This window comes from Panulirus ornatus, chromosome 15 (genome assembly GCF_036320965.1).
Source record: "Panulirus ornatus isolate Po-2019 chromosome 15, ASM3632096v1, whole genome shotgun sequence".
Classification (NCBI taxonomy): domain Eukaryota; kingdom Metazoa; phylum Arthropoda; class Malacostraca; order Decapoda; family Palinuridae; genus Panulirus; species Panulirus ornatus.
Genome location: NC_092238.1, coordinates 4,025,831 through 4,039,146, shown reverse-complemented (window position 1 = coordinate 4,039,146; position 13,316 = coordinate 4,025,831). Strand labels below are relative to the sequence as shown.

The window sequence follows — 13,316 nt, the reverse complement described above, 5'->3', positions numbered from 1 at the left end:
GAGGGGAGATAGAGAGTTAGGTGAACAGGTGGGAGAGGTAGATAGATAGGTGGATCTGAAAAAAAAAACAGATATCATGTGACGTAGATTAACTCTCATTATCTATAGATAATACTAAGATACCGATGATAGACGGACTTCCCTGTTGTTCTTATTATAGAACACAGATCTGCTTGATAAAACAAGATGAAAGCGGTGGCAGTGGATGATCCACACTGCTGTGACTGCTGCCACTGGAGTAATTATAAGGTGGGGGGTGTTATCTGATATATTGTTAGCCCTAATCTCCACCGCTGATCGGCCATGGAAAACGTAGAAGATGTAGTTAGATAAGAGAGAGGGGGGGAGGGGGGGTAATTAACCACTACGAGCCCATGAAGGTCTTGGTGAGGGGGGGGAGGAGGGGTCAGAGTCGTCAAATCTTGCATGCAATCTGGATATTTGTGTAATACTGAGGCAGAATATCAGACGTCATGATATTCGATACACTGCTATGATGACTATATCTTCATGGTGAATACATCACCGTGGTAGCCCTCATTTCATGGTGGCTATAGGGTCGTCCTACCCATAATTTCGTGTTAGAAATGTGTCTATTTTATCTCTATCATGGTTATCTCTTGCTCCTTGAATTTATATATATATATATATATATATATATATATATATATATATATATATATATATATATATATATATATATATGTGTGTGTGTGTGTGTGTGTGTGTGTGTGGTTAATAACAAGATCAAAGGAATCTGACGTTCTGTATAACACGATTTGTATGATAGGATTCACATGTATGCAACTCCATACATACACACTATGATGTGTTCGCGTCCCCCAGTGAACACCACCACAACGCATCTGTTCACTATTACCGAACTGACCTCTGAAGCTCTATACACCAGCGTCCCTGATCAGAGTGTCCAGCACTTTTAAGGGAGTTCTCCCTTATCTCTTCCTTTGGACATTTTTCATGGTAGTTTGAGCTCTGAGTGTCCGTTCTGTTTCCTCCTGATCTTCCTATAATAATGACTATAGCAACGTTACCCTGGTGTCCATTGTGCTTTCTGTGTTCTGGTCAATTCTCTTCCTGAGAATAGATTTAAGTATTTTCCTCGTCTCCCTCCCACGTCCGTCGTCTTTATAGCTCCTCCTGCTTCCAATCGGCGTCTTTCTTTACTCTCGACACCTAACTTAACCCCTGTCGTCCTCCAGCCCTCACCTGGCCCCGTCGTCCTCCAGCCCTCACCTAACCCTGTCGTCCTCTAGCCCTCACCTAACCCTGTCGTCCTCCAGCCCTCACCTAACCCTGTCGTCCTCCAGCCCTCACCTAGCCCTGTCGTCCTCCAGCCCTCACCTGGCCCCGTCGTCCTCCAGCCTTCACCTGACCCCATCGTCCTCCAGCCCTCACCTGACCGCGTCTTCCTCCAGCCCTCGCCTACCCATGTTGTCCTCCAGCTCGTTCTCGCCTCGGCCACAATCCTCGCTCCCTACCATCAACTTTAAGACGCAGTAGGAGGTCCACACCGAACTCTCCCTCCGTGATGGCACAGCCCATAAGACGAACCATCGCATCTGACGCCCCGTTTAGCCCCAGTCTCAGGATAACAGCATAAACATATATCACAAACTGAACAGCCGTTCTCCGCTCATTGCCTCCGGCCGGGGGGCGCTCTCGTTTTCATATTTCTTCGTCTGTTGCGCATCTTTCTCACCGTATTTCCCCCCCCCCCCCCCCATCTTTCGTAAATAAGACTTTTCGACGGACTCATTAACCTGCGAGGTGCGTAATAACCAAGGCTTCCCCCACGCCATGAGAAGTAGTTTGCACCCGCAGTCCTATCGCCATATATAATAATTTTTTTCCTCCGCCTCAATAGATAACCCAGCATCCCTGGACTACCTTGCTCATTTCCAGCCAGATCCTCCTCCAGGAGGAACTTCCTAGCAAGACCGAACCATCGAAGTGGTCTCGCCCGCATGTACTCTTCCTCCCTCCCACCTCCTCCTCCTCCTCCTTCTCCATACTGCCGAGGGACCTGGCTGGCGTTCATAGCACCACACACTGGGTCCTCCTCTCCCGGCTCCAGCCCGCTTCCAGAACCGGTCCCGTCGCCCTGATGTGATCCAGCCTGACGGCCTCCTATTTTCTTCTTCGCTGAACACCTTCCTTTCCATTTTTCCACTTGACGCCATATCCCGTTTAATATTTAATCATAAGAATTATCAAAACAGTTTCTCTACATTTCCAGTCAAAAACTCTATGACTAACACTCACTGGTGAGTTACACAAACAGACTAAGAAAGAGATAGGTGAGTCAGTAGGTCAGTAGTTAGAGAAACTCTCGCAAAGAGACAAAGAAAAATATACAAAGGAGTTGGTAAGAATGCAAGAGAAAAAGTGAGTAACAAGAATGACACCAAGGCTGGTAGCGAGTCTGGCCAGGGAAGAGGGGTGGAAAATATTGCAATTACCTTCCCTAGGAGGAAAAAAAAAAACATGGAAAGGGTAGGGGAGGATTTTTATTATGGCTGGAAAGATTTTGAATAGAATAGTAAGTGATTTGGTTAAGGATATGCTTTTCAGAGGCGAGTTGTGAAGGAAAACGAAATTGAGGAGGGATTAAAGTGTGTATATATATATATATATATATATATATATATATATATATATATATATATATATATATATATGAGAGAGAGAGAGAGAGAGAGATTAGGCGACAGCTGGAATTCGGTGAGACAATGTAGTGTGGCGTTCAAGGTATGTAAATATATTGAAAACAAGCTCCTGCCATCATATCTAAGGGTCGTATACCGTCGTACTCAAGGGACGTCATGCTGAAGAGTCGGACGGTCGTGCTCAAGGGTCGGACGGTCGTGCTCAAGAGTCGGACGGTCGTGCTCAAGGGTCGGACGGTCGTGCTCAAGGGTCGGACGGTCGTGCTCAGGGGTCGGACGGTCGTGCTCAGGGGTCGAAAGGTCGTGCTCAAGGGTCGGACGGTCGTGCTCAAGGGTCGGACGGTCGTGTTCAAGGGTCGGACGGTCGTGCTCAGGGGTCGGACGGTCGTGCTCAGGGGTCGAAAGGTCGTGCTCAAGGGTCGGACGGTCGTGCTCAAGGGTCTGACGGTCGTGCTCAAGGGTCGGACGGTCGTGCTCAGGGGTCGGACGGTCGTGCTCAAGGACTTGAGTCTTTTCCATGAACTTCACTAGACCCTCTGGGGACAGATATAGTTCCATGAACCAAGATGACGAAGTAGATGACGACTGGTGACGATGACGAGGACGATGGTCATGATGACGAGTGACGAAGATGACGAGGACGACGCTCATGATGACGACTGACGAAGATGACGGGGCATACATACGTTGTGTGCGGTGTGGGGAGGGTGGTCTGTGATGGGGGTGGCGAGGGAGGGTGGTCCGAGCCCTCCAACAACGAGGAAGAGAGAGACCCTCCTCTTACGTATACTACCTTTACTCGTTGACAGAGGCCACCTCACTGATAATTGATGGCCAGTCGTTTGTTATGGCGCAAGGACGGAAGGCACAGTATGAGGGCATGTGTGTGTGTGTGTGTGTGTGTGTGTGTGTGTGTGTAGACACGGCCTACAGCGTGGCTGTAATCGGAATCAACAAAGAACCTAACTGGTATTGGAGTGATCCCGGAAACACAGACATGGTCAGCGGCCATATCATTAAAGTCGCCCTCACTGCACACTGGCACTTCAGAGCAACATCAGCACATCTCACTACGTTTCTCTCCTCAATTCACCCAGCTCAGCCCCCGGGATAACACCACCGTCGCCTCGAAGGGCACCCCAGATGCCTAGGACCGTGTGAGGTCACCTGGCGCGGCCACGGACGCCGCCCATAGAGAGGAGGCCTTCCTACCAATTCGCAGTTGGCACTGCACTTCAACCCTGGCAGTGTGGGTTAATGTGGGGAGTCAAGCATGACACCAGTACGTGACACTAATGCTCCTGTGCTGCTCCTGTGGCCACGGTATGACACAATGACACCCTGAGACGCGCCCGAAAACCCGAGGACTCAACTTGAAGTTCCATAAGACGTTCAGGGGAAAGTATTAGCATCTCAGATGGAGGCGATTACCTGCCCTTCACGACATATAACCTGGACGAGAGAGGAGCATCGCTCGAAGCATTCGATAAGCCAAATTGACCCGTGCGGCAGGTGCTCCAAGAATATCAGATCCTCTTCAAAGCGATATAAGGCGGCACGATCTCACTGACGACATTATCAAGTCAGGAGGGACATTCATCTCGTGGATATATAGACTACATGATGTGCAAGATGGTCGAGGCGAGGCGGGAGTCGAAGCTGCTCTGCATGAGATGTAGACGAGTTCCTTCGACACACGATGCGCATCAGGACCCCACGTCACACAGGAACATTATCAGGACAACCTACTCTCCCGCCTGACTCTCCCGCCACAGCTCTCCCACGTCTGAGTTCGTCTTCATCAATGGCCAAGTGGGCGTCTGTCTGTTGTTCCTCCTCCTCTGCCAGCCACCCATTCCCCCCCAGACCATGTTGGGACATCGTCTCCTCCTGGGTGGACTGCCACGAGAGCCTCTGAATTCCCTGCCAACTGATGGAAAATTAATGGGTCAAACACAGGAGCAAGATGTATGTAAAATGGCAACCACCCTTGTCGGTGCATCCTGGCGCTATCAATAAATCAAGGTATTCTTACGTCACAAATTATCTATTGATCATGCACTGTAATCTATCGATCCTGAATTGTATTTGGTATGAATACTAAGTGAATGGAACTTTGAACTCATTCTTCAGTATTACTGTACGTTGGACGTCCTCCTGAATTCCCTTCAGTACCCGGACGTACTGCTGGCTGGGTTAGGTTGATGGGGTACTCGTTGCACCACGTTGGATCATCATTTTCAAGAGATGGCAATGGCCATCCTAACCGTTTGGAAATGACACACAACGAGCGGGAGGGAGTAATGACACTGATGAATTCCTGCTCCTCGTATGTCCTTCACAGGTCCGGTTCCCAATAGGCGGTGGTGTTGTGTGATCAAGCATTTGGTGGGTAATTCTGGACGCGGACAGTACACAACACCCACCCACTCCGCAGTAACACACACCAAAAAAAAAAAAAAAAAGAGGCCAGCTTAAATTCTGCAAAATGGAATCGGAAGTAATGGCCCAGCAACGCTGGCTGGCTAGCTGGCTGGCTGCGGGTTAAATATTCATTCATGCATGGTAAATTCATCCCGAGGTAGTTGGTATGCAAGAGATTCGGCTGTGTTACCAGTGTGATTCCTTTATAGCTTAGTCAGGGCAGCTCGCTCACAGACAACCCAGCTGTTCATCTTCCCACGAGGATGTTTGATAAATGGATGCCAAATGTAAACTTTATACATTTATTTATATATATATATATATATATATATATATATATATATATATATATATATATATATATATATATATATATATATATATGAAACTACGTACCTAAGCGAAAGACAGCATGGTTTTACGTCATACGTAACGAACCTCTTAGATTACTAGGTTGGATGGATCATCTGTACCATAGTGACTGCTAGAGAACACTAACACTGCACCACACTAGGAGGCTGGTATAAAAGCTGGGTCTTCAGGCAGGAATGAGGGAGAGACGCCTTCGATACAAGGGAACGAGGAACGCAATGTTCGCGCGAGCCTTCTTGGAACGAGTCGAGGTGAGGAGTGGCTTGCAGCAAGGGGACGTTCTGAGCCCATCGCTCTTCTTGATCTGAGTGACTTGCCAGAAGACGGGACTCATTTACCTGAACGTGTTTACAGACCATGTCTCCAGGGTCATGAGGAAGATGAAGAAAAAAAAAAAAAACGAGAAGAATCGCTTCAAATTACGAAGGAACCAAGACAAAATATACAGAGTCGGTCTGATACTTGGTTCATGAAATTCAACCCCAATGAATGTAAAGTGATGGAGATGGGACATAGTGAACGAAGACCCCCCACTGTAAAAGTTATCCAGTGGGATATAAGCTGCATTGTGAGAACGGACTCGAAAGCAGTCATCGTCCCTAACCTGTTGTCTGAATCCCTCAAGTGGGAAGACAGCTGAAGAGGCATACAGTCTGTCTGCTGGTAATAACTTGAAAAGCTTTTCAGTATATATGGATAAGGAAACAGAGGAATTCACAGACATGCTCCAGAGGACGGCATCAAAGACGGTACCGGAATTAAGAGAAATGAGTTACTGGGAAAGGCTAGAGGCCTTGAAGTTGCTCATTATGAATATAAGAAGAGTTAAGGGTGACATGATTACAACATTTCCAAGTTTTTCAGCCAGTTCGATGACGGATATAGTGAACAGGTCTTCAAAAGACGCAGGGACTGGAGAGCTGGAGACCATAATATGGTATATAAAAAAAAAGAAACGATAATAAAGATGTAAATAATTACTGGTACAGGATAAGAGCAGTGGATGAATGAAAAGAAAACGGGTTACGAGATGATTATGAATGTGGGCATTTCTGCACAAGTTTACAGAGCCGTATGATAGAGGAGAAAGCTCAAGATATGGACCCCACGAGTGTAGAACTCCCCTCCCGGCACAGTACAAGTAGGTATACACACACACACACACACACACACACACACACACACACACACACACACACCTCTATGCCTCACTTATTCATTTATTCAATCATTCATCATCTCGAGCATCGCTAATCCTTCTTGTCCCCTCCCGCCACTGGCCGGTGACGCTGGAGAGCCAGAGCAGTTTTTCTTGCTCTGCGGTTCATCAATCTCAATCACGTCTGCCGCCCCTCCGGTGCCAGTAGTCGGCAGGAGCCAGCCGCCCTTGGGCCTCTATAGTCGGTATGTGTGTGTGTGTGTGTGTGTGTGTGTGTGTGTGTGTGTGTGTGTGTGTGTGTGTGTGTGAGGGTAATCTTCCATTCAGTGGGACCCGTGCCTGGACAAAGCTTTCTTTTCTAACATGCAGTTTCTTAAACATTTCAGTACTCACGTTATTCATCATTTCTTTTCTCACTTTGTTACACTCGTTCACCACTCCGAAAGCTAGAGAGGCATTACTCCTACAGAGGCATCACTTCTACAGAGGCATCACTTCACATCCTTGCTGTCTCTTGCATGATCCGCGTCTCTGTCACATCCATAGGTAGATCGGTTCTCAGATTATCTACCCAGTATGCAACTCGTCGAATCGAGTGACATCAAACTCATACGTCTGATTCTCCGGTAGTTTTATTAGCTTACAAAACTGTGCTCGTCAAGGTTAGTCGTCTGTAGTTTACCGCACTTTCCCAGGCGTCTTCGCCAGAAAAAGGGAATCGTAATGTTCGCCTTCCTTAATCAATCCCCCTTGGCATAAATCCGGCTTCTGGTGAGCCCTTAAAAAACACATCCCCGGCGGACTGTCGAGTGGTGCAAGACGTTCCTTTAGTAAATAAGGCAAGAGACATCGTGAAAGTCACGTGTCTTTTATGGATTTCGATCCTTAAATTGTGTACCGGTCACGGCGCCTCCCATGCTCTCTCTCTCCAACCCTTCCCCCGAGGTAGTGGTGGTGGCAATGGACACTCAATTGCACACACACACACACACACACACACACACACACACACACACACACTTCAGAACCTAACAAACATTCAACATTTCCCGTATTTTCATGTTTTCAATAACCCGTTCCTCTAATTCGAAATATTTTTTTTTCCAAACTTATAATTTGTTTCTGATCAAATTATGAAGTCCTTTAGAACTGTTATTTACCTTGTCACAAGCAATCTTCCCTAGAAATTTTTTCTTTCTTCTCTTCCCTATTTATTCCAGTACTGTCTTCTCATTCCTTCACATTTCCCATGCAAAGAAAATATTCATGAATATCAATAACGTGACCCCAAAATTGGGATCTGTAACCCTGAAACATCTTGGAACTCCACAGATGGATCAGCATAACCAGATGAACCACCCCAACACAGCTGAACTAAATGGACAGTTGAGGCCAGACTTCAAAACAGAATCCAAACACGGGACGAAATCTTCCTTGTCTTGCACATAAGAAAACCATGTCATTGTTAAGCGTTTGGAAAAATATTATCATCCAACTGTGGGGCTGGTTTTTTTTTTTTTTTTCCTTTTTTTCCCCCATGGCCAGAGAGTAGTTTCACTTTACTGTGTGATTTCGTATTCCTCATCTTTCCTCCAAATGCCTTCCCCTCGGTACAGTCACGTCCCCACATAACGAGACTGTGGAGAACAATTGCACGGTGGCATTTAATCCTGAAGCAAAATTGTATTATATTTCAAGAGAAATTTACCTGGAAAAACACATTAGTATCCTGCAACAAAAGCCTGAAATTTTATGAAGGTGTAATAAGAACTCTGTACCTCCCAGCCCACTGTCTTGCAGATGACGTTAGGAGGCCCTGCCACCTACCCCCACATTACACCACTACACTGCTGGGTCTTTCCACGTAGATCTTCAGCTGAACGATGCCTCTTTCGTTTCTGGTCCCTTCCCTCCGTATCCTACCGCTTGTTCGCTAGTACTTACTCACTCCCTCGGTAGAGAGGTCACAGGATCTCTCGTACCGCTGCGCCATCCTTGGCTGAGGAACTTCGAGTCTACACGTTCGTAAAGCAGTAGTTCCACTAACCTTTCCTCCCCTTGAGCCTTCCTTCAGACGTTCAGGCTTCTCAGTGAAGCCTTTTGGATACCCTTAGCTATCAGGTGCACCGAATCGCGCCCTGCACGACCGTATGTCTCCAGCGGGTTATGGAACTGATGCTGTCTGTGTCATGGCTCCTGCACGTGAAGGTGAAACCTCGGTATAGATGAATCAACGCATATGATTCGGGTTCGCTGATGTGCTTGATGACGAAAATTTCCCCAAACGTATTCTTAAAACTTTAGCCACCGTGTTGGGCATCCTCCACACAGACCTCAGAGGCGCTTAGGTTAATTTGCATCGTACGTATGATCAAATCTTCATCACCAGCCGGGCAGGGATGGTCTCGATGCTCCCTCAAATACCCTGATTGTGCTTTCATTACTGGGTGCTGATCCACCTCATCAAGTCGTTTTGAAGGATCGTACACTACAAAACCAATCAGGCAGATGGATTTTCTTGCTGTTGGTTTCCCCAACATATAATACACGAAGGGGTCAACATCACTCACCAGTAACTGTAATAGATTCAAGTTATCTTTTATCAAATGACTGAGTTCCCTCCTGCTCTGTCCTCTCCCCCTTTACGAAGATGTACTGAATGGGAGTCTTCTTCATTCGTATGTTGAGTGAGAAAGTGAGAGAGTGTAAGGGAGCGAGCGAATTACATAGATGGTTGGGAGCAAGAAATGTTGAAGTGCTGGCCGGAACCATCTTACTTACACCCTCTGCGTCAGTAGGCTGGAGACAGCAGCCGCCCCCAGGGAAGTACTGCACTCCTGACTTACGAGGGTTGAAATGGTGCCTGGCACACGTCTTGTCAGGACTGGTGGTTGTAACTTTGTCTCATTAACACTAGGCTACCGCCTTCCCATCGTCTCCCAAACAGGCGCCATATATACACCCACCTTCCTGATCTTTATTACTATCTTCGTACTCCTCCCTACCCACCTCACACTCCTCCCTACCCACCTCACACTCCTCCCTACCCACCTCACACTCCTCCCTACCCACCTCACACTCCTCCCTACCCCCTATCATTTTCATCATAAAGCATATACATATATATATATATATATATATATATATATATATATATATATATATATATATATATATATTTGTTATCAGCTGTGATCTGATCTTTCCTCTCCACAGAGGAAGAAAAAAAAAAAGAAGAGGTATTTTTTCCCCCAATCTTCTTAAAGTTTCTTGGGATTACTCTCCTCCTCCAAACGTTATAAAAAGGAGAGAGAGAGAGAGAGAGAGAGAGAGAGAGAGAGAGAGAGAGAGAGAGAGAGTTGGTAGAGTCATTTTTCCACGTAGTAGTAGCAGTAGTAGTAGGAGGATGAGGAGGAGGAGGAAGACTGGTGCTGCTGGTCGAGGCGCGCTAGCCCGCGGGAGAGGGACTGATCGCCGGTTGATTTTTCAGATGGCGATTTCAGGGGAGGGCGCGCCGGTCACTTCCGGACGATCGACCGCCGTGACAGCTCGGAAATTTGGTCCAGCGCTGGCCGGGATTTACGGCTTACTTACCACACTGTTCGCTCGGCCGCCCAGTATACTTCGTTATCACGAGGGTCCGACACCCCCAGGTGGAGCTTGCTGGTGTTCTTCACACCCCCAGGTGGAGCTTGCTGGTGTTCTTCACACCCCCAGGTGGGCTTGCTGGTGTTCTTCACACCCCCAGGTGGAGCTTGCTGGTGTTCTTCACACCCCCAGGTGGAGCTTGCTGGTGTTCTTCACACCCCCAGGTGGAGCTTGCTGGTGTTCTTCACACCCCCAGGTGGAGCTTGCTGGTGTTCTTCACACCCCCAGGTGGAGCTTGCTGGTGTTCTTCACACCCCCAAGTGGAGCTTGCTGGTGTTCTTCACACCCCCAAGTGGAGCTTGCTGGTGTTCTTCACACCCCCAGGTGGAGCTTGCTGGTGTTCTTCACACCCCCAGGTGGAGCTTGCTGGTGTTCTTCACACCCCCAAGTGGAGCTTGCTGGTGTTCTTCACACCCGCAGGTGGAGCTTGCTGGTGTTCTTCACACCCCCAGGTGGGGCTTGCTGGTGTTCTTCACACCCGCAGGTGGGGCTTGCTGGTGTTCTTCACACCCCCAGGTGGAGCTTGCTGGTGTTCTTCACACCCCCAGGTGGAATATAGCAGCATTTCTTATCACAGATTTTGATCTATATGAAGACATCTTCCGAGATGTCTTACCAAAGATCTTACACACGGGATTCGAAGCAGTGATACACAGTTCACATCATCGACCCCCTAACACCGGTGCTAAACGGAAGGTGACTGAAATACTAATTAAACCTATGAATTCCATTCCATCGCACCGCAAAAAAAAAAAAAAAGAAAAAATATCCCCCGTGTTATTGAAACTGAAAAATTATGCTAATGAGGTATCATCCAATTTTTCACATGTCGGCTGCCAATATTTAGATCATGAGCTAATTACCTAGAAAAGAGAAAATCTACCAGAGGAAAAAATTACCAGCAGACATCAGCCGGGAAAAATATAGACCATGACGTCATGATCATGATCATGATGATGATGATGATGATGGGGCGCTCCTAATTCACCATATTGTAATGATTAATTTATATGTATTTCCAAAGGGAAGGGAATGAGATGGAGGGAAGGAAGAGAGATGGAGGGAGTGAGTAGGGGGAGGGTTGAAGGTACAGGGATGGAGATGTGAGGTTAATTAAGAATAGAGTAAAGAAGAAGATATAGATGGAGTAGACGAGAGAGATGGAGAAGAACTGGAGATGAATAATGAAGGAAGATAGGTGGAAGGAGGGGAGACATAGGGATGGAGGAAAGGGAGGGCGAACATGGAGAGGGATGAGAGGGGTGGTGTATAGAAGGAGGTGGCGGATGCCTTGAGAAGGAGGTAATAGATGGAGAAACGGTGGGAGGGACGGGGAGGGGTGGAAAGACGTGTGTTGGAAGAATGATGGAGCCGGGAGGGAGACAAGATAAAGGAGAGAGAGAGAGAGAGAGAGAGAGAGAGAGAGAGAGAGAGAGAGAGAGAGAGAGAGAGAGAGAGAGAGAGAGAGAGAGAGAGAGAGAGAATCACCTGTCTGTTCATCAATATGTTGTGTCATATCTTCTGAGCCGCGATAGACTGAAGTCCATCCTACCCTTATGGTATATAAACACACACACATCAGTCTACCCATCGATGTACATATACATTTACACACCTTCCCTTAGTCTTAAGATCCATTTAATCTCAGTCTTAAGATCCATTTAATCCATTTAATGTCAGTCTTAAGATCCATTTAATCCATTTAATCTCAGTCTTAAGATCCATCTAATCCATCTAATCTCATGTCGGTAACTCATGTTCTCATCTCTCGCAGGTCCCACCCGGAAGGTATGGGCGGTCCTGGGCGGCACAGGCAAACTGCCCTGCAACCTGACCTCCCCGCCACCCGCAGAGCCCGCGCTCCTCGTCCTGTGGTACAAGAATGGCATCGACAAGCCCATCTACAGGTCAGTGAGAGGTGTCGTGCGCACGGGGCACCACCACCACCTGCCTCTAAGTGTGTGTGTGTGTGTGTGTGTGTGTGTGTGTGTGTGTGTGTGTGATCGGTAAAACCAATTACTTTTTATGGATTAGCGGGATTGCGCTGCACTGCTCGCTTGGGGGGGGGGGGGGGTTGCTTTGTGTATGTGTGTGTGTGTGTGTGTGTGTGTGTGTGTGTGTGTGTGTGTGTGTGTGTGTCTCAGCTGAAATATTCCATGAGGCTCAGGCACAGTCCTGTAAAGTCGCCCCAAGATCACAATAGCCCTCGGCGCCAATTACAAATCCGTTTGACCAATTTCGAGCGAATAGTTTTCCCAGAGCCACAAAGGCTTTCAATGATCATCTGATCCCGGCCAGCTGGAGTGAGAGTCTGGCCTCTGCTGGCTACCAGCCACTCTCCCTCCGTCCTCTGTCCTCTTTAGCCTCATCATTGACAGCCCAACTGTCTGACCACACTGACACCAAGATGATAAGCTGCTCCTGACCACACTGACACCAAGAAGATAAGCTGCTCCTGACCACACTGATAAGAAGATAAGCTGCTCCTGACCATACTTATAAGAAGATAAGCTGCTCCTGACCATACTGATAAGAAGATAAGGTGCGCCTGACCACATAGACACCAAGATAAGCTGCTACTGACCACAGTGACACCAAGATAAGCTGCTCCTGACCACAATGACACCAAGCAGATAAGCTGCGCCGGACCACAATGGTACCACGAAAACAGACCCACAACTTGACCACACTGCCACCCTGCCAGCCACTGCATCTCTACCTCTCCCACGTACACGAGAAATGCGTTGCCCCAAGACATCTGCGTCTGCGAAGGCAGGCGTCTACCTCTGCGTCCCACGAGACCGTGCGCCCACCGTGCATAACGTGCTACACAATGCCATCACCGTAGCCCACATCCTGGACTTTAATGCACGACTCTGTCCCTCCCCCCTCACTTCCTGCGCCTCGTCAAGGGTCTTCCACGTCACCCCCTCCGAATCGGTAGTTGCCTTATGCTTTAACGTGCTCGGTTTAGTCTTCCCTAAAAAGAAAAAGTTGCCTTAGTTTTTAAGTAGATCTTACATAAG

The 13,316-nt window shown here is 47.7% G+C and overlaps 1 protein-coding gene and 1 long non-coding RNA gene across 5 annotated transcripts in view; one reads left to right on the top strand and one right to left on the bottom strand.

Annotated features, from left to right (window-relative positions):
* LOC139753701 (uncharacterized) overlaps positions 1-13,316 on the bottom strand; it is a 376,193-nt gene that overhangs the window by 250,220 nt on the left and 112,657 nt on the right. The window lies entirely within an intron of this gene.
* LOC139753699 (nephrin-like) overlaps positions 1-13,316 on the top strand; it is a 212,794-nt gene that overhangs the window by 152,358 nt on the left and 47,120 nt on the right. For all 3 annotated transcript variants that reach the window (XM_071670413.1, XM_071670411.1, XM_071670410.1), the window contains exon 2: positions 12,065-12,197. In XM_071670413.1, the coding sequence (XP_071526514.1) occupies positions 12,065-12,197 (133 nt within the window). The remainder of the gene's footprint in view (positions 1-12,064; positions 12,198-13,316) is intronic.